The sequence below is a fragment of the Dermacentor silvarum genome, chromosome 3, assembly GCF_013339745.2.
Source record: "Dermacentor silvarum isolate Dsil-2018 chromosome 3, BIME_Dsil_1.4, whole genome shotgun sequence".
NCBI classification, from domain to species: domain Eukaryota; kingdom Metazoa; phylum Arthropoda; class Arachnida; order Ixodida; family Ixodidae; genus Dermacentor; species Dermacentor silvarum.
In genome coordinates this window covers 25,401,803-25,421,866 of record NC_051156.1, presented here as the reverse complement: position 1 = coordinate 25,421,866, position 20,064 = coordinate 25,401,803, and the positions used below count along the sequence as shown (strand labels likewise).

Sequence of the window (20,064 nt, the reverse complement as noted above, 5' to 3'; positions counted from 1 at the left end):
CGGCTCGGCAGAGAGAGGCGCTAGTGTCTACAGGAGCTGCATGTTCAGCGTCCTTCTGGCTTTAAATGGCTTTGCAAAGTGATCATTTTGATGAAGGTCATAAATACTTCCATCGGCAGGATTCGAACACAGGACCTTTAGCACAGCAGCTCGATGTTGAAACCATTACGCCACAAACGCATGGACAAATGGAATCACTGCAATTAGCAGTGATTATGCATGCTTGAAGAGACTTATTACCCTTTGCATTTAAAAGAAAGTATAAATTTCTTTGGAATTTAGGCCAATTTAGGCCCAGATAAGGTGTAGTAAATGAAGCCACATCTCAAGTCCCAAGCACTAAGGTCACACAAATTTATGTACTACCCATCGTTCCCATATTAGCTGAACGATCGCAGTGCCAGAGTTTTCTCTAGCAATTGTAGGAAACTCGATGGTCGTCGCCAGCTAACCGCTGTGCCCCTTCTTCACCCCCTCCCCCTTCACCCCCTTTCTGGCTTGGTCCCTTTGAGAGTTGGCAACTGGAGTCCCACAGATGCTTTTTTCGAACTGTGTCATCATTAGTTCGGTCTCTAACCGTACAATCTAGAAGTGCATTGAAATTCGGGTCCCTCAGAAAGGGTTCAAAAGGTTCACCCAGTGCCTGCGCCCTCACTTGCAACACACAGCACTCATGTACAGTAAAAGCTCGATGATACGATCACGGCTAATACGAATTTCCAGATGATACGAATTTTTCTGTGGTCCCGGCCGAGCCCCATTACTTTGCAACGTGCTAGAGAACGGTTGTTATGAATCGATTTTCAGCCTGCGTCGGTTGATACGAATAAACGCCGCCCCACCGACGGCCGCGAAAGACAACAGGGCGCAGTCACGCGCTTTCTCTCCTCTTTTGGCGCGGAGGCGCGGCGCCAGACAGCGCGGACTCCGCGACTGGGCGTGAAGAGTTTGAAGCGATGGCGCTTTTGGTGCTTTTGTACTTTTCCTCCTTTTCTGCGAGCCGTCAGATGGAGTGGCTGCTGCGCTTCGGGCCGCGTTCTTCGTGTTTGCGCCATTTTGCCTAGTCGCAGCGAGCTATGTCTCGCAAGCGGAAAGCACTCTCCTTTAAAGAGAAATTAGACAGTCTTCGAAAGGTCGATGAGGATCCCAAGAGGAAGCGGACGGAGTTGGCTAAGGAGCTAGGCCTTGCAACGTCAACACTGAGCACAATTGTTGCACAGCGAGACTATCATGAAAAACGTGCTTTCGTTCAACGTCAACGCGAAGCAAGCGAATTCGAACACGCTTATTTCGAACATACCGCGCACCGACAATGCTCTTAGCAGCGCGCCAAATCACGCGGCGGCGCCTCCGACCGGCATTGCTCCGACACCGCCATAGAGCAAAAGCTCAGGAGAGACCCCTCAATGCCGCGCGCGAAGGAACGGGAAAAAAAAGAACCCGCGGCGGAAATTTCCTTCTCTCTCAAATTGCAAGGTCGCCGTTTCTGCATCGCGCCGGAACAAGCATGTACGTGCCGACTAGAGTGTTCTAGACAATCGTATTCTAGCACACACTAGTGCCGACGTCTCAGCCACGCGGATAAAATGGCAGTGAACCCTTCTCCTCTATTTTCTAGTCACATGTTGACCTTGCACGCTGCGGCAGCAGCGCAGAGGGAAGCAGCGGCGGAGGCACAGTCGGGCCAACGAAACTGCCACGCCCGCAAACGCTCGCTTCCGGATAACGGTAGAAAATGAAACTTCAGGGGGCGGCTAAAATAAGCTAGCGCCAGCACGGCGGCGGGCGCACACGGAGACGTGCGCACAGAGTCGAAGGTGAGAGAGCTACGAGGGAGTTGAGAGGGAGGGCGAGGGTATCCACCGAAGCGGCAGAGTTGACGCGGCCAAATCCGCTTCCCTGCCGCCCTCCTCCCTCACCTTCGACGGTCTCCGCGCGCACCCGTGTGCCGGCGCCGCCCGGTCGCTCCCTGAAGCTTCGTTTTCTGTCGTTATCGGGAAGCGACCGTGCCGGCGTGGGTAGTTTCGTGGCCCGCGCTTGCTATGCGCTTGCGCGCCGCGATATTTCACGACTCGCACCGTTCGTGCATCGTGCTATGGTGCACGAATACTTCAAAAATACGTCCTTTTAATTCGAACAAATTTTCTGGCCCCTTCGAGTTCGTATTATCGAGATTCGACAGTAGTTTTAATTGTGTTTCGATGATACGAATTTCGGCTAATACGAATATTTTTCGTGACCCCGTGAGATTCGTATCATCGAGCTTTTACTGTACTTAGTTGCGCACCGCAGTAGACGTGCAACTTTTGGATGACAATGCCGTAGTCGCCTTTGCTGTCTCCGTCTGCAAAACTGAACGTATTGGATATCTGAATGCCTTCTTCAACTGTGATACCGAGAAGAAGCGCTGTCGTGGATCATGCAGTTTGGGGCTTGTCGGAAGGTTCTGTTGCAGCAAGGAACCGCTCCAAGCATTGTTTGAAGGCCCATCAATTCTTGCTGATTTCGGCTGTAGCATGCAGTGGATCCATCCTGGAGCGTGTGGTGTGGCCCCTGTCATTAATTGTGAGCAGATGTCGATTCCCTGTTTGCTCCTGACACCATGTGCCATTGAGTGCCTTATGCACTACATGCCGAGCTAGGTGCAGAGGAAGAACGACCACTTGCTTATCTTTGAGAGACAGGTGAGGGTGTGTTTTTGTCACTCGGGCAGATGCATCTTTCAGCAAATACGTGTGGCACACTTTGCTGCGTGCAGTGCGATACAGTCCCCAAGCTTTTCCTACTTCGTATGTTGACCAAGTCATGGTCAAGTATCAGTTGTGATGCTGTGCAGATGGTTTCCCAAACACTGTGTTGTCTGCAGGAGGAGAAGCTGCTCAATTCGGTGAGCCTGACTGAACGGGTGCGGCTGTGGGACCGATTTGGGGGAGGCAGCCGGCTCAACCAGGATGCAGTGAAGCTGGCATTCCTGGCACGGGCACATCGGCCGCAGCCACCCTTCCGGCTCAAGCGCCAGCGGCCCCGGCTGTATCGTGCCCACATCCCGCGGGCCGTTCGCGACCACTACCGCCGCCGGCCACCGCCACTGTCCTTGTCTTCCTCTGTGGCGCAGCAGCAGCAGCAGGACGAGCAGGAGCTGTGGCTGGCCTCCCTGGTGGCTCTGCAATTGGCCCTCGCCGCACGCACGGCCACAGAGGTGTGAGGACAAGAATATTCGGCTGTGCCAGACTCTAGTTCCAAGGATTGTCCAGCTGCTACATTTTCAACTTACTGCGCCAAGCTGCGCCAAAACCATAAAAATACTTCGTATTGCGCCCGAGCTGCTCCAGAACACTGAGCACCGACGGTTCGTGTTCAGACCAATCTTAAAGGCTATGCGTGCTAACTATACTCAACAACAGCTTTCAGCATGGCCGAAGCTATGCGCATGCGTTCGCAAATTCCGCTCTTGTTTTACTGCGCGAAGTAGTTCCGACGCTTTTCTGGTGGTGTCGGTTTCAGTTTTACCAGCATGTTTAGCACATAAACATTTTTTTTATTGAAGTGGTTTCATGTGATCTCGTTTGGTTTATCATTACTATCCGTGAAATAGTGCCAAGGTAAATTGAATATGTATATCATTTTCCAAAAGCAAACTTAAGTATTGTTACGTGGTAGTGACGGTGAACAACCACTGTTGCTCAACGCAAGTCACAAGCTGTTTATTGGATCAACCTGTGCGCAGAAACACAAGTAGAACAATGGCGGTGGTGAGCCCACTTGATCATCGAAATCTCATCTGCGGGTCAAGCGCGCCGGCTTTTTTACATGACCTATCGAAGGTTCCAGCGTGGTGCTTGCATACCTTCCAAAAAGTACAGCACTATTCGTGTCGATATGCAATCTGTTCGCACAAGGTCCGGCGAGAACGCTAACAGTAAAGTAGGCTCCAAATCATGCAGGCGCATCTTGCGCTGTGCGATAACTTTGAGTCGTTAGCGGGCAAAATGCGGCTTCCGGAAAATGAATAAATAAGTACAATTATCAATATTGATATAGTTTATGAATACGACACTACAGGAACAAATACAGTGTAGACCGCTTATAACGCAAGTCGCGGGAGTCGCGAATATCCGCACTATAAGCGGTACCGCACTATAACCAAAGCAACAATTTTCAAGGCCTGCACATATGCAAAACATGTGCACCGAGCCGCCACGCGTATGCGACAGTCGAGGAATGCAGCTAGAACGTTTGCATTCAATTTACAGTCGAATCTCGTTAATTCGAACCAAATCACGCGGCGGCGACTCCGACTGGCATTGCTCCGGCACCGCCATAGAGTAAAAGCTTAGGAAAGACCCCTCAATGTCGCGCGCGAACAAAAAGAAAAAAAAAATGCAGCGGACATTTCACCCTCTCTCAAATGGCAAGGTCGCTGATTCTGCATTGCGCCGGAACATGCGTGTACGTGCCGACGTCTCAGCCACGCTACCGCAGCCACGTGTGAGAACCCTTCTTTCTCCTTTATGCTTCCTCTACTTTCTAATCACGTGTTGGCCTTGCACGCTGCGGCTATGGCCCAGAGGGAAGCAGCGGCGCTGTCCCAGGCCGGTCAACGAAACTGCCCACGCCGGCAAACTCCGCTTCCCGATAATGGCAGAAAACGAAACTTCGGGAAGCTGGCGCCGGGCCGACTGGAGCGGGCGGCGCCTGCACGGCGGCGAGCGCGCACGGTGACAGTCGAAAGTGAAGGAGCTACGGGGAGGGCGAGGGGAGCCACCGAAGCGGCGGAGTTGCCGAGGCGAAATGCGCTTCCCTGCCGCCCTCCTCCCTCACATTCCACGGTCTCCGCGTGCGCTCTTTGCCGTGCTGTGCCAGCACCGCCCGCTCCCTGAAGTTTCGTTTACTGTCGTTATCGTGAAGCGAGGGTTGGATGGCGTTGGCAGTTTCGCGGCCCTCGCTCGCTATGCGCGCCGTGATATTTCACGACTCGCACTCAAGATTCTGGTTTGAGCCTCACTGGCTGTTCGTTCACACCATGTGCCCTTCTCCTCGAGCACTCCTTGGGGCGCCTGTTTGAGGGGAGCGTTCGTCGTCTCCGCTGACTTCCGTACTGCCAGCCAGCCGCACTATAACTGGTATTTCGTTTCCCGCAACTGCACTATAAGTGATATGTGTAGACATGGAGTGCTATGGGAAAATTAACGGGAGTCTGAAAAGACTGCGCTATATCCGGTCCTGCACTATAAGCGGTTACGTTATAAGTGGTCTATACTGTAGCTGAGCTCTTTTCCAAAACAAATACAGTAGAACCCCGCTGTAACGTTTTTCACGGGACCGTAAAAAAAAAATGTAAGAGCCGGGAAACGCAAGAGCCAGGAAACAGGAAAAATTGAGAAATGGGAGTAGTGTTGAACTGCACACAATATTATTTTAATTCTTACGTGCGACAAAAACTAGTTTCGCCCGACAGCCGAAGTATCGATTGCGATGAGCTATACACAGTAAGAATAGTAGTTTTATCGTCTGTATAAACTTGTAAACATTCGGTTATTAACTAATTAACAAACACGGTGTCAGCGCCCACAGGCAAACATGAACACATCACACTCGATGAGCGCGGACACGCGCAGTTAAGCGCCGCTGCAGAAGCGAGCGAAGTGTGCTGTTGTCTATCGCTTCAACCCAAACTGAGCGCCGAGAACACGCAGCACGCACAAAGCCACGAGCCGCCGACGCACCTACACTGCGTAGAATCTGCCCCCACGCAGATCGCTTTCAAGATACGGCCCGCGGGACCGCGCGCCGCCGCGCAGTATGATGCCAGAGCACAACGCTGCCCGCTATCCCCCCCCCCCCCCCCCTTGCTGCCTCGCTGGTGCCTCGAGCGCAACGGAAGGAGGCGCGCTTCTTCCCTGCTTTTCTTTCGCGCGCGAGACGCGGTCGTCGGCTCCCCTCTCACGCTTTCACTCGCACATTCAGCATACGGCCGCGCGGCTTCCCTCTCAAGCTTTTACTCGCACATACAGCATACGGCGCGCGGCGACGTATGCTGTATGTGCGAGTGAAAGCGTGCGAGGGGAGCCGACGACTGCGTCTCGCGCGTGAAAGAAAGCATACGGCGCGCGGCGACGGCGTTATCGCACTTGGACTTTATACGGAACATCTATGAGCCAAAACCAATTTTAGGGCCGCAACGCGTCATAGACATCATCTTTAGATAGCAAAAGCAGATATCAAAGGCCATACTTTTGCTGGCGGAAACCGAAAATACGTAATAAATGTCGCCCCCAGCACTTCGGGCGGTCAATGCCATCGTCAAGCAACCAAGCCAAGCGACATGAAAAGTCAAAATGGCCGCTCGGGCCGGCGCGGTGTGGCAGTTCGCAACGTATGATGCGGGAACGGTCCCACAGTTACGTCGTAACAGCGGGGTTACCAATGCATTGGGTTCTATGGGAGCTGTGCCGGGACCGGCCGAAAACGACGTAACAGCCGGGAAAACGCAGCACCCAGGAACGTAACAGCGGGGTTCTACTGTAATGCCAAAGTCGCTTCTTATGTTACGCTAAGCCGCACACCAACGAACTCCCATGTCCTTACACAGGAAGTGCACTGCAATAATGTTATATAGCGAGCGATGCAATATACAAAGGAGCGCAGAAAGCGGTTTTATTAGAGCGAAAGTTTTATTGCGGAAAACCATGGGCCATCCAGGATCCGAGCTGTCAGAGATCCTACGTAAAGGAAACAATCCATTTCACAAATTCCATGCCATTCATTGTCCTTGGTTGTTCACTGTAGGAGATACAAAAACTTTCACGAGATTTCACGTCAAGTGCCAGGAATGCTTTAATTCATACACGCTGATACCTCCTGTGCTTCACTGCTAACAGGGGTTCTCGAGCATGTTCGTTCCAGGTAAATCTGCTAAGCTCCATGAAGCGCCAAGGAACACCCCCTGATTTAACCGAAGTAAAATGTCCTAATTAACCGAATCTCGAATTATCCAGGGTATCAAGAAAACAATAAATGAATGCTTACTTCGTCAACACGCTTTTGTTTACTGAATGAATCAACCTTGTTTCTATTTTGCACAAGAGCAGTGCGGCACCCGCCGCAGTGGCCCAGTTAGCTAAGGCGTTGCGTGGCTAAACACTAGGTCGCGGGATCGAATCCACTACTCACTACGCACTACCTGTGTTGACTCAATTTGACGATTCTACTCCCACGGAAGTCCGTACAGACGCCAGTGGCCATGGCATCGGCGCTGTTCTAGCTCATTGTCAACGTGGTCAGGATTGTGTTATTGCGTATGCCAGCCAGCTCCTTTCCACCGCTGAGCGGAATTATTCTATTACAGAGAGAGCCTCGCTCTTGTTTGGGCTGTCGCAAAATTTTGCCCTTATCTGTATGGCAGAACTTTTACCATCGTCACTGACCATAATGCTCTCTGCTGGCTATCTTCGCTCAAAGATCCCACAGGTTGCCTTAGACCCTGGGCATTACAACTTCAAGAATGTTCATATATGGTCATCTACAAATCTGGCCGTTTGCATCGAGATGCCGACTGCCTCTCCCGGTACCCTGTCAACCAACGGGAACCTGCACCGAGCGACTACAGTCCTTGTGTGCTTGCCATCTCCAAATCCTTCAACATTGCTGCTGAACAACGCCGGGACCCGGTCCTACGCAAGATTATCAACCGTCTCAACTCCCAGGTTCATGATGCCTCTCTCCGACTTTTTGTGCTACATATTGACACTTTACATCGTCGAAGTTTGCTTCCTGATGGTCCTGACCTCATACATGTGATTCCGGAACACCTCCGCTCTACTGTTTTGGCCCAGCTTCATCGCGGTAACGTGTGATTCCGGAACACCTCCGCTCTACTGTTTTGGCCCAGCTTCAACAGCGAGTCACCTCGGCTTTTCACGCACATACGATCGCACATGCCGTCGGTTCTACTGGCCAGGCATGTCCTGCTCGTTACACCATTTTGTGGCCTCTTGTGGCTTCGTCAGCACTGCAAAAAGCGGCCATTCCCGCCTGCTGGCCATCTTCAGCCTCTTGACATTCCATATCAGCTGTCTCGTCGTGTTGGCTGCGACTTACTTGGCCCGTTTCCTCGGTCTGTCTCGAAAAACAGATGGGTCACCGTCGCTAGACTATGCGACGCAATTCATGATCACCTGTGCACTTCTCACAAGCTGCGCGACCGGCGTTCCGGACTTCTTACTCCATGACGTCATTCTGCAGCATGGTGCACCTTGGCAACTCTTAAATGACCACGGCAGACATTTTCTTTCGAAGGTGATGAGACTGCTGGTTCTTCGCCTTTCTTTCCCTTATTCGACGGAAATCCTACGTTGCCCATGGACACGTTGGTGCCTTCTTCCGCTTGCCCCGGTACCGAGTATTCTGGAGAGGGCTATTGCTGAAGATGCACATCAAGTTGCCCTTGCTCGATTCAGCGAGTCGCAGATCCACCAGCAATCTCGATACAATAGCCATCGCAGGGCTACCCACTTTGCCCCTAGGTCTCTTGTCCTCGTCTGGTCCCCAGCGCGCCGTGTCAGGCTTTCTGAGAAGCTGCTGTTCCCGTACACCAGTGCAAATTGAGTGTGTCGCCAAGTGACCGGCGTAACGTACGAAATCGCTCCATTGTCTTCGTCCCCAACTGCTCAACCCCGCACCGACATCATGCACGTCGTCCGCCTGAAGCCCTACCATATCCTAGACACTGATTAACCCTGTGTATGCGGTGAACCTTTTCCGTGCCGTCGCACTTCGATTGCACCAAGTCGGTGCTCTCGCCGCCGGTGGGTGATGTCATGAGCCATGTACCTATCCTTCGAACGAAATAGAAGTGGCATACCAGACGAGAAACTGGACGAGTGGCATCCTGGCCCGCAATCTTTGTTGCTGTGGTGCCACTCGCTGTCACTTGTAAATATTGTATATAAATCCTTTTTGACATCTCCCCGTAACAATATACCACCTCATGGGTTCTAAAAGTGGGTTCCGTGGAACCCAGGGGTTCCGCTGTCCCCTCATCGGAGTTCCGCGAGCCACTAATTAATTTTTCCTGGTTCCACGCTCGCCAAATGGCTAAGATGGTGAACGCGACGTGCGCTTGATCTAGACCACCTCCATTACCCGTGCCCGAGTGTCAAAAAGCACATCACAGTGCGTAACAGAAACGTGCGATCTGCACAATAAATCCGCCAGCAGCTTGCGGCCACCCAGCTTCCCAAAACGGACAGCGCGCCTAAGCTTTTGCGCTTAAATCTCGGAGGCCGTAACTTACCACCATGCGCATTTCTTCCGTTTGTAGATCGGGGCCGATAGCGTGTGCGCGGATGTATACGTCGGAGGATTAGAAAAAGAAATGTGCGGAGCACCGCAAATGCACTACGCAAACGAGCAAAAGCGGCGCTAGCGTTCAACCGAAACGAAGCGGCGGAGTGCGCATCTGTCCGCATCGCCATTTGTCCTCAGCGAAAATCGTACGTGAAATGTGTCTGACAGCAACGCCGAAATGATTCGGGCCTAATTGTGCCCTTAAAGTCTTTATTCTTGCGTTTATCGCCGCGCATAACGCCATGTTGTCGTCTGGCCGCGTGCCTTCATCAGTGCGTAGTCACCATCTATGATTGCGTCGATAGCGACCGCGGTTTCGTCTGCACTTGTTGCAGCAAACAGTAGTTTTGTTTTGACTCGGTTACAGTGGCTAGAATGGGGAAATGTGTCGAATGCGCCGGCTCACGCGTGCCCCTTTGGGAGGAAACCGCCAGGTGGTGCTGACACACGCTTATACGTCGGCCGCGACGGCGACCGCAGTGCAAGGGCGCTGCGTGGAATGCGATCGTCCGCGCAAGCAGCCGAATAAGCAATAACAAAAAAGAAAGCTTCGTAATATATATTCTCGCTCGTGCATGGCGGCAAATGGCCATTGCCATAATTTTATTACATATATTTTTTACGCGTTTTACAGCGATTTGTTTTTAGGCCCTTTTACAGCCACGACACACCTTTCGCAATTCATTGGTCCATTGTCAGTTCATAACCACTGGCCTGGCGCTCTTTGGCCATACCTGGCCCTTGCGCCATTAAACACCATTCATCATTCATCAAATGGCGATAGAGTGGCTATGGTAGCCCTTTCGTAATTGAAAGGCGCCAAGGTAACAATCCGGTTGAGCGTGCGTCGATGGTAGAATGTAGCTTGCTTTAGACAATTTACTCCGGCTGACACCTTAACGAACGCTAAGCAAGAAAATTCCCAGTGGTAACTCGGAAGCAAACATTTTATTTTTTGACGCACTGTTTACGCAAACATCAAATTTTTTTAGGAGTGGCTCACAATCTGTTTAAAACAAACCATTCTCCGTCATCGATTACTTTTTGCTATGCGACGCACCTGAGCTGGTGCTTTTTTTCTCACAAGAAAAAAAATGTTTTAATTTTTTCACAAACAGTTGAAACAGAACGTTGTCAGCCTTATATTATTCTATGCTAAGTGACGCGACTGAGCTTCAGGTGCTTCTTTTCAGGCGAAGACTCTCTCTTTGTTGAGTGCCTTTGTGTGGATGGGAAAACGGATGACCAAAAATATTTTGGAACTTGGTTGATAAGGCTGGGGCCATACGGTGCAGAGCCCAATATAATGTTTTTGTGCAGACAGTAGACAAGCTCTTCCAAGCTGTCACTGTGCAGCTTGTTGTAACTGAACCACATCGAAAACAGTGGTTTCAAGGGCGTCTATACAAATGAGAAGAGTATCTCCGAAGGGTGAATGAGGCCCCCATTGACGCAGAACTTGGTGAACATCGCCACCTGTTCGTTGGCTTTGCCGGTGGCAACAAGGAGCTCGTCAAAACATTTCTTGCACACAGACTACAGGGTATATATTTACCCTGTCATGCAGAAGACTAGCCGCGAGTCGCTCATCTTTTCAGGGTAATCATGGTCGGGTAGCATTGCGGATTCAAAACGACAGACTGGTGGGCTGGTTGGTATGACATTATTTACATAGTAGCGCAGAACCACACGAACGGCGAAAGAAACAGACGGGACACAGCGCTAAGAACTGAGTGTTTGTCGCGTTAGGCGCCTGTGTCAGTTGAACTTGCTAGGTTGATTTGTTTGTGTGTCTTCCTTGTGTGTTGATATATATATATATATATATATATATGCTCTCTTCCAATAAACAAGCAGTTGTTAGCGCTGTGTTTCGTCTGTTGCTTTCACCGTCCGTGTGCTTCTGCGCTATATACTGCTTAAAAAACGCATTGTGGACTTCTTTATCATATGAGAAGCTTCTTCAACCTTCCCACTATCCAGCAGTGCGTGCAGTTCATGGTCTGCATCCTCAATGCTGAGGAGAAGTGTCAGATCGCCCCCTTCACAGTTGCCACTGCTGGGAGCTTTGACCAAATCGTAGAAACTACAACAGTTCACCGTGAGCAAAAATTGGGCAGCAGTACGATAGTAGCAACCAGACACGAAACAATGTTTTCGCACCATTAGTACACATATAGACTTGCTGCAGTACAAAAAGAAACGAACGGAACTTTCCACAGGTCAGGGCAGGCGGCGTCACTGAAGCAGCAGAGCCGGCGCGACTCGCATCGGGCGACGTGTCAACGACAGCGCGCGCCCCCTCGCGGTTACCTGCCGGCGGCTTCAATGCACCCCATAGGCGCTGCCTGTCACTCGGCACACTTCCCCATTCTAGCCACTGTAACTCGGTGCATGTGTCGGCCATGCGGCTTCAGAACAGCAAGGTCGCCATCTATGATGGCGTCGACAGCGGCCGCGGTTTCTTCCACAGCGGTTGCGACAAACAGTTTCGTTTTTACTCGGTGCGCGCGTCGGTCGCGTGCTTTCAAAACTGCGTAGTCGCCGTCCATGATCGCGTCAATAGCGACTGCGGTTTCGTCCGCACTTGCAGCAAACGGTAGTTTCATTTTGACTCAGTGCGCGCGTCGGCCGCGTGCCTTCAAAACTGCGTAGCTGCCATCCATGATCGCGTCGATAGCGACTGCGGTTTCGTCTGCACTTGTTGCAGCAAATGGTAGTTTTGTTTTGACTCGGTGCGTATGTCAGCCACGCGCCTTCAGAACAGCAAGGTCGCCATCTATGATAGCGTCGACAGCGGCCGCGGTTTCTTCCAGAGCGGTTGCGACAAACAGTTTCGTTTTTCGGGAATTTGTCGATTTCGTTATATCCAGGTTTAACTGTATATTGATCTGTCACGATTACTGTAAGGCTACACTGACTAAGCGTTCTCATCTTTGGCGGTATGGTAAGATGAGGCGCAAAAAATTTCACTAGACTATGACCGGCTACGTGTAGACGACAAAATATACGTATAGGATAAATTAAGCTCGCAGGTTGTCGCGCATCATAAATCCGGACCTACACGGACATCCAACTGACCCGAAACGAAAGAACTCCGAATTGTCTTGCTTAATGCAAGAAGTCTTGCCAATAAGTCCAATCAGCTTGAAGACATTCTTTTCCTTCACAACCCTCATATACTTGCCGTAACCGAAACATGCCTTACACCTAATATTAATGATGACGAAATTATTCCACCTTCCCACAAAATAATAAGACGTGATTGCGAAGGACGAGGAGGGGGCGTGGCAATAATAACAAAAAATGAAGTGCAAGCTTGAGGGCATTCGAAACCATGAAAGTGTCTGGTGTAAACTCAACTACAAAAATATTTCTACTTTGTTTGGCGTGGTTTACCGGCCACCAAAAAGCAATGTATCATACATGGAAGCACTGGCCGCTTACCTAGAGTGCATGCTCAAACCAAATCACAAGCTGGTGCTGCTCACTGGCGATTTCAACTTGCCAGGCATAGACTGGAATGCAGTCGCCATCTCAGGGCCCGATGATGTTGACACTGCACGCCTACTTCTCGATTCCTCATTTTTTTCATGACTTGAAACAAATAGTCGCTATTCCGACTCGCACCACTGCAACTGCGCAATCGATTCTCCACCTTGTATTCCTGAAAAATTTTCCTGAAGATCACTCAGTTATACTGTTGGTGGTATCTCGGACCACAAGATTGTTCAAGTTGCTTTAAAAATCAATAGCGCAAAAATGGCTCCCTCGGTGGCAACTTTTCATGACTTTTCTGCTGCAGATGATGAATCTGTCCTAGATGCAATGCATCTCGCTTTCTGATTTTGAGCATGGTGGCAATGTTTCTCATCTTTGGAACGAGTTCAAGAAATTAGTGTCATCATGCATTGACAGGTTTGTTCCTTTGCGTAGAAAGATTACAGAGAGTCGGAACCCATGGATTAGTCTGGACATAATTCATCTAAAGCAGCGCATTAAACGAAAAAGGAACAGTAAAACTATGTCAGCATTAACCACCCTTCTAGAACAGCTGGTTACTAAATTGAAGCGCAGTTAATTTTATGGCCAATCTCTTATAGCTTTCTTGAAGGAATCTCCTGAGAAATTCTGGCGCTACTTGTCAGGTTCCCAATCATGTGTGGATTATCTAAAGATTAATGGTAACATGTGTACAAACCTCACTTTAATTGTAAATGAATTCAACACTACTTTTCACCAAGCGTTTACAAGACCAAATGTTCAATACAGTTAAACCTGGATATAACGAAATTGACAAATTCCCGAAAAACTTCGTTTTAAAGAGGATTTCGTTATGTGCAGGTTCGGCACGAAAATCCTAAAAATAAACGTTTTCCGTTTTCGTCGAAGCACTCACCCTCGGAATATCATACCAGGTACCGGATGCGTGGACGCGTGTCGTTTCGCACAAGCGCGAGGCATTGGAAACGAAGAGCGAGCGTCACGATGGCGTCGTATAGTGTTACAGTAGAACCTCGCCGTTACGTTCCCGGGAGCTGCGTTTTCCTGGCTGTTACGTCATTTTCGACAGGTCCCGGCACAGCTCCCTTAGAACTCAATGCATTGGTAACACCGCTGTTGCGTCGCAACTGTGGGACCGTTACCGCATCATACGTTGCGAACTGCCACCCCGCGCCGGCCCGAGCGTCCATTTTGACTTTTTATGTCGCTTTGCTTGGTGGCTTGACGATGGCATTGGCCGCCCAAAGTGCCGGGGGCGACAACTATGATGTATTTTCGGTTTCTGCCAGCAAAAGTATGGCCCTTGAGATCCGTATTTACTATATAAAGATGGTGCCCATGACGCGTTGTGGCCCTTAAATTGTTTTTGGCTCATAGATATTCCGTATATAAGGGTACGGCCACGCTAGCGGCAAAAAACGCGCGCGTCATGTAGCGAGCGGCAAGTTGCCACGCGTCAGCGCCTTGCCGCGAGGCCACCGTGGCACGCGCGTCTCGCCGCACGGCAGCGCGATAAGATCTCCCGCGCTCTCTGACCAGGCGAGCAACACCGCGAGTGCTCGTTGTTTCATGCGAGAGACGACGATCGTTGATTGAAAACCCGGCGCGGACTGGAGGCGTTCCGGTTGTGATGGCTCCGTGACGTCACCCTCGTCGCTCTTGATTGGTTCTTCATGTCGCGGCACGTGGCATTTGCCGCAGAAATGGGTCTCGAACCCATTTCGCGCGGCACACCGCAAGACCCTCAATTCCTGCCGCTTTTGCCACGCGCGGCATGACGCATTGCCGCGCGTTTTTGCTGCGTGTTTTTGCCGCTAGCGTGGCCGTACCCTAAAGTCCAAGGGCGATTACGCAGTCGCCGCGCGCCGTATGCTGTATGTGCGAGGGGAGCCGACGACCCCGTCTAAATCTCGCGCACGCAAGAAAAGCAGGGAGGAAGCGCGCCTTCTTCCGTTGCACTCGAGGCACCGGCGAAGCAGCGAGGGGGGAGGAATAGCGGGGCGGTGCGCGGTCGCGCAGGCCGTATCTTGAAAGCGATCTGCGTTGGGGCAGAGTCTAGCAGTGTAGGTGCATCGGCGGCTCGTAGCTTTCTGCGTGCTGTGTGTTCTCGGCGCTCAGTTTGCATTGAAGCGATAGATAACAGCACGAAGGTCACTTCGCTCGCTTCTCCAGCGGCGCTTCCACACGCCGCCAGCGTTTGACAGTGCGTGTCTGCGCTTATCGAGTCTGATGTGCCACAGCGTGTACCAGCGCGTCGGCAACATCAGCTGGAAAAGGAGAGAGTGCTGGCTTGGCGGGCTAGGCCAGCTGCAGCAAGCGGCAGGATCAGATTTGAATGAAGGGAGGGGGAAAGGTCACGCCCGCGGCGGCAAGATCGCCGGGTCGAGGGATGCAGGGCCGCCTCGCACAAGCACGCACGCACACGTGCGCTCGCTTCGCATTCCATCGCGGCAGAGAAGGTGCTTGCGGTTGCTGCTCGCAAAAAAAGGACAAAATTTGGGGCGAAATTTCTAGGTGGTCGGAGGGGAAAATTCGTTATATCGAGGGGGTCTCCCGCTGCCACTTCGTTACGTAGAGGTCTCAAATACATGTGCTTCTATGGAGTAACGGCGGGGAATCGAAAAACTTCGTTATATCCAGGAATTCGTTATATGGAGGTTCGTTATAAGCAGGTTTAACTCTATGTACTAATGCAATACTCTGACCTACCGCTCGTTGCAAACTCAATGCCTGACCTAGCTCTTGCTCGTGAAGGAATACTTTCTCTTCTTTTAAATGTAAAATGAAAAAGTCAAGCGGCGCTGATGGCGTACCGAATGCCTTCCTTGTACGGTACTCACGAGATTGTGTCACATTGCCATTATGTTCTGTTTAACGCATCACTCAACCAAAGCTCCTTTCCCGCAGATTGGCTCACGGCAAGAGTAGTTCCTGTATTTAAATCTGGAAACAGGCTAACAGCTTGTAACTACAGACCAATTTCTCTAATAAACACATGCTGTAAATTGCTTGAACATGTAATAGCTCACCTTATATCTCACCACCTTGAATCGAAAAACTTCTTCGTTGAGTATCAGCATGGTTTCCGGAAGACTGTCTCAACAACCGCGCAATTAGTTTCGGTTATACATAATTTTGCTTCAGCTCTAGATAATTGTAGACAGATAGATGCGGTTTTTCTTCACATGTCAAAAGCTCTTGATCGTGTGCCATACACTTTACTCATTGACAGATTAAGGGATGTCGGGCTTCCTGAGAGATTGATATTGTGGTTGCAGGCTTATCTGAATGATCACTCACAGTTTGTGGAGTGTGCGGGTGTTAGGTCTACTGATCTACCGGTATTGTCTGGGGTTCCACAAGGGTTCCATGCCTGGTCCTCTGTTGTTTTTCATTTATATTGACACGTATACGTGTTTATCTTCCACCGGCTAAGAAATGTTAAACGTTATTGCTCGGCGCAGGACGTGCCTGCATTGGAAGCTTCTCGTACGTTTTCGATGCTTCTATCCGTCGTCTGCGGTCACCGACGCTCATGTAATCTGATTGTATGAGCGACCCGAATTGTCTAGAACTTTCTGAAAGACACGCGGGCACCAGGGATTAATCTAGAACCTTCGTTGACTTGCGTATAAAAGCCGACGCGTTTCACCACTGATCAGATTTTTTCAACGATCGCCGGCTGTGTTCGCCGCTATTGTCTACCTTCGAGTGCAACTTGCTTTTATGGGCACAGGTTCGCCCAATAAAGTCCGTTTCGTCATTCACAGTTTTGTGACTGTTTTCTTCACCGTCACTACTACGTGACATCTGGTGGAGGTGCTAGTGCATTCATGCAGCGAACGCCCCCGCAAAGCCGCGATCAAAGCCCGAAACGGGAGGACAACACCAACGTCGCCAAGGACCAGCGAGCTAGCCGTAGGCAGCAAGGACTTCTGCCGGAGTACGGACTTCTTCCCGAGAAGACCACAGTGATCAAGGCCAAGTCAATGACCCCAATGGCAGCCCCAGCGTCCCCCATCCTGCTGCAACAACCTTGGGAGCCACCGACCTTCCGTGGATCATCGGCTTAAGACCCTGAAACCAGGCTGGAGACATACGAGTGGACCGCGACATTCATGAGGACCTTCACGATTGTCATACGAAAGGAAAGGGCAGATGTTCTCTTAGAAACCAGAGTGCAATTGCCGAATGAGAGCATCGCGATCTTCACGGAGGAGATAACTCGCCTCTTCCGCCACACCGACCCCAACATGTCTGAAGAAAAGAAAGTTCGGTTCTTGATAGTGGGGTGTCAAAGAGCAACTATTCGCCAGACTGATGCGCAGCCTGCCCAAGACTGTCGCAGAATTTCTTTCGAAGGCCACTACGATCGAGAAGACGCTTGAAATGCGCGCCAGGCAATACAACCGCCGTGCCCTGACCAACTACGCCGATGCTCAAGCGCTAGGCGCCGACGACCTGCGCGAGACAATCAGAGTGGTCATTCGCGAGGAGCTGCAGAAGCTCCTCCCAGGTCGCAGCCTCAAGTGGCATGTAGCCCCGACATCGTCAAAGAAGAAGTTCAGCGCTCACTTGGAATTCCCGATGTGCAGCCGCAATCGCCGCAACCCCAGCCGGAAGCGCTGACCTACGCCGCCGTCGCCCGTCGTCAAGGCCCCCCTTCGCGCCAGAACCCCGTAACGCCGCAGTTCCTTCATCCACCACCGCCGCCATCAGCACGCCCGCCCGTCGTCCAGCGCAGCTACCAGAGGAAGACAGACATTTGGCGCGCCCCCGACCACCGCCCGCTCCGCTATCATTGCTGGGAAGCCGGCCATGTCTACCACCGATGCCCATACCGCGAGATGGGCCTACGGGGGTTTGCCGTCAACGCGCCACATCCACAGCTTGGCGAGCGACCACATGACATCGCCGACTACCTTGCCGGAGCCCAGTGGCAACCACGACGACCCTCACGTTCGCCGTCACCAGGCCGCTACATCTCGCTGCATCGCCGGCTGTATGCCGGCCCAACCCGGGGGGACGATCTCCCAGCCCTTACCCGGGAAACTAAAGGCAGCAACCGATGGAGGTGCGGTTGCTGTACGACGCAATGCCGAAGATCCTCCGCCGCCCACGAAGAAGATTCGCGAATCATCACAACGAGGTATCAGCACGCCGCCTGGAAAGAGCCTTCACGAGAACACTTCGCCACCGAAAGAAGACCTGCCGACGCGACGTAGCAGCAGCGGAGCAAGTTGATGCAGCCGTGATCCGACGCCACGACTTAACCGTACCGCCAGACGACGGTCTACCAACCTAGACGTGCTAATCGATGGTCTTAACGTCACCGCTCTCGTCGACACTAGAGCCGACTATTCCATCTTCAGTGGCCCGTTCGCCGCCAAGTTGAAGAAGGTGATAACGGCCTGGTCCGGACAGCAGGAGGCTACATAATAACTCCGGCTGGAGTCTGCACAGCGCGAGTCACGGTAAATAACCGCACTTACCCGGCGAGCTTCATAATCCTGCAGCAATGCTCCAGAGATGTCATCCTAGGCATGGACACCTCGGTTTTTCCCGCACACTCGCGAGGATACAAGAAAAATACTACTGACCTCGCTTCTCTGCCGATGTCGCCCATTACGTAAGGACATGCCGAGACTGTCAGCGACACAAAACACTGCCGACAAGGCCAGCCGGACTTCTACAGCCGATCGAGCTACCTCGCCGACCGTTCCAGCAGATCGGGATGGACTTACTGGGGCCTTTTCCGACGTCAACATCCGGGAATAAATGGATCGTCGTAGCTACGGACTACCTCACCCGCTACGCCGAAACAAAAGCCTTGCCCAAAGGAAGTGCCGCCGAGGTAGCCCGATTCTTCATTGAGAACATCCTCCTGCGTCACGGTGCCCCAGAAGTCCTCATCACCGACAGAGGTAGGGCCTTTACGGCAGAACTAACTCAAGCCATCCTGCGCTACAGCCAGACAAGCCATCGCCGGACCACCGCCTACCACCAGCAGACGAATGGCCTCACTGAGCGCCTAAATAAGATCATCGCCGACATGCTGGCAATGTACGTCGACGTCTGACACAAGACATGGGATGCCATCCTTCCATATGTGACCTTTGCATACAACACGGCCGTGCAAGAAACGACGCATATAGCTCCGCTCAACCTGGTCTACGGAAGGAACCCGGCAACGAGGCTTGACGGGATGGTTCCGCACGTCACCAACGAAGAAAATCTCGACGTTGCCACCTATTTGCAGCGTGCCGAAGAAGGTCGACAGCTCGCCCGCCTGCTCAAGAACCAGCAGAGACCAACAGCCGACACTACAATCTTCGACGACGCTATGTCGAGTACCAGCCCGGCGACCGTGTTTGGGTTTGGACTCCGATAAGCGGTCGAGGATTTAGCGAGAAACTCTTACATTGCTATTTCATAATATAAGATCATCCGGTGTATTGGCGCACTGGACTATGAGGTCGTGCCAGACAGTATTTTGCAATCACAGCAGCACCGCGCACGACCTAAAGTCATCCACGTGGTGCGTCTTAAGCCTTTCTACGCCCGCTGACGAACTTAGGTCCTTTGTTGCTTTGTTATTTTTTTCTCCTTTCTGTACGCATGGTTTTGTTTTCACTTTCATGTTCGTAGCATAGGCGCGATGCTTTTTTAAGGGGAGGGTATTGACACATATACATGTTTATCTTTCACCAGTGGCCGCTTTCCACTGGCTAACAAATGTTGAACATTATCGCTCGGCGCAGAACGCGCCTGCATTGGAAGCTTCTCGTACGTTTTCGATGCTTCTATCCGTCGTCTGTGGTCACCGATGCTCATGTAATCTGATTGTATGAGCGATGCGAATTGTCTAAAATTTCCCAGAAGACACGTGGGCACTAGGGATTAATCTGGAACCTTCGATGACTCGCGTATAAAAGCCGTCACGTTTTGCCACTAATCAGATTTTTTGCCGATCGCCGACTGTGTTCGCCGCTATCGTTCTGCTTTGAGTGTAGCTTGCTTTTGTGGGCACAGGTTCGCCCTATAAAGAATCAGTTTCCTTATACACAGTTTTACGACTGCTTTCTTCAACGTCACTACCACGTGACAATAGGTACACTCGAGGACGGTTGTACATTGTAGCTGAAATATTCGATGTTCACGTGAACACATTTCATGAAATGACGAAAAAAATAAATGCAATACATAGAGTAA

The 20,064-nt window shown here is 51.4% G+C and overlaps 1 protein-coding gene across 2 annotated transcripts in view; it reads left to right on the top strand.

The window, feature by feature from the left end:
• LOC119445389 (PHD finger protein 12) overlaps nt 1–20,064 on the top strand; it is a 207,178-nt gene that overhangs the window by 36,695 nt on the left and 150,419 nt on the right. Inside the window, exon 5 of one of the 2 annotated variants that reach the window (XM_037709696.2) lies at nt 2,867–3,199. The exons of the other annotated variant lie outside the window; for it this stretch is intronic. Within the exon in view, the coding sequence (XP_037565624.1) occupies nt 2,867–3,199 (333 nt within the window). The remainder of the gene's footprint in view (nt 1–2,866; nt 3,200–20,064) is intronic. 2 annotated transcript variants of the gene reach the window in all.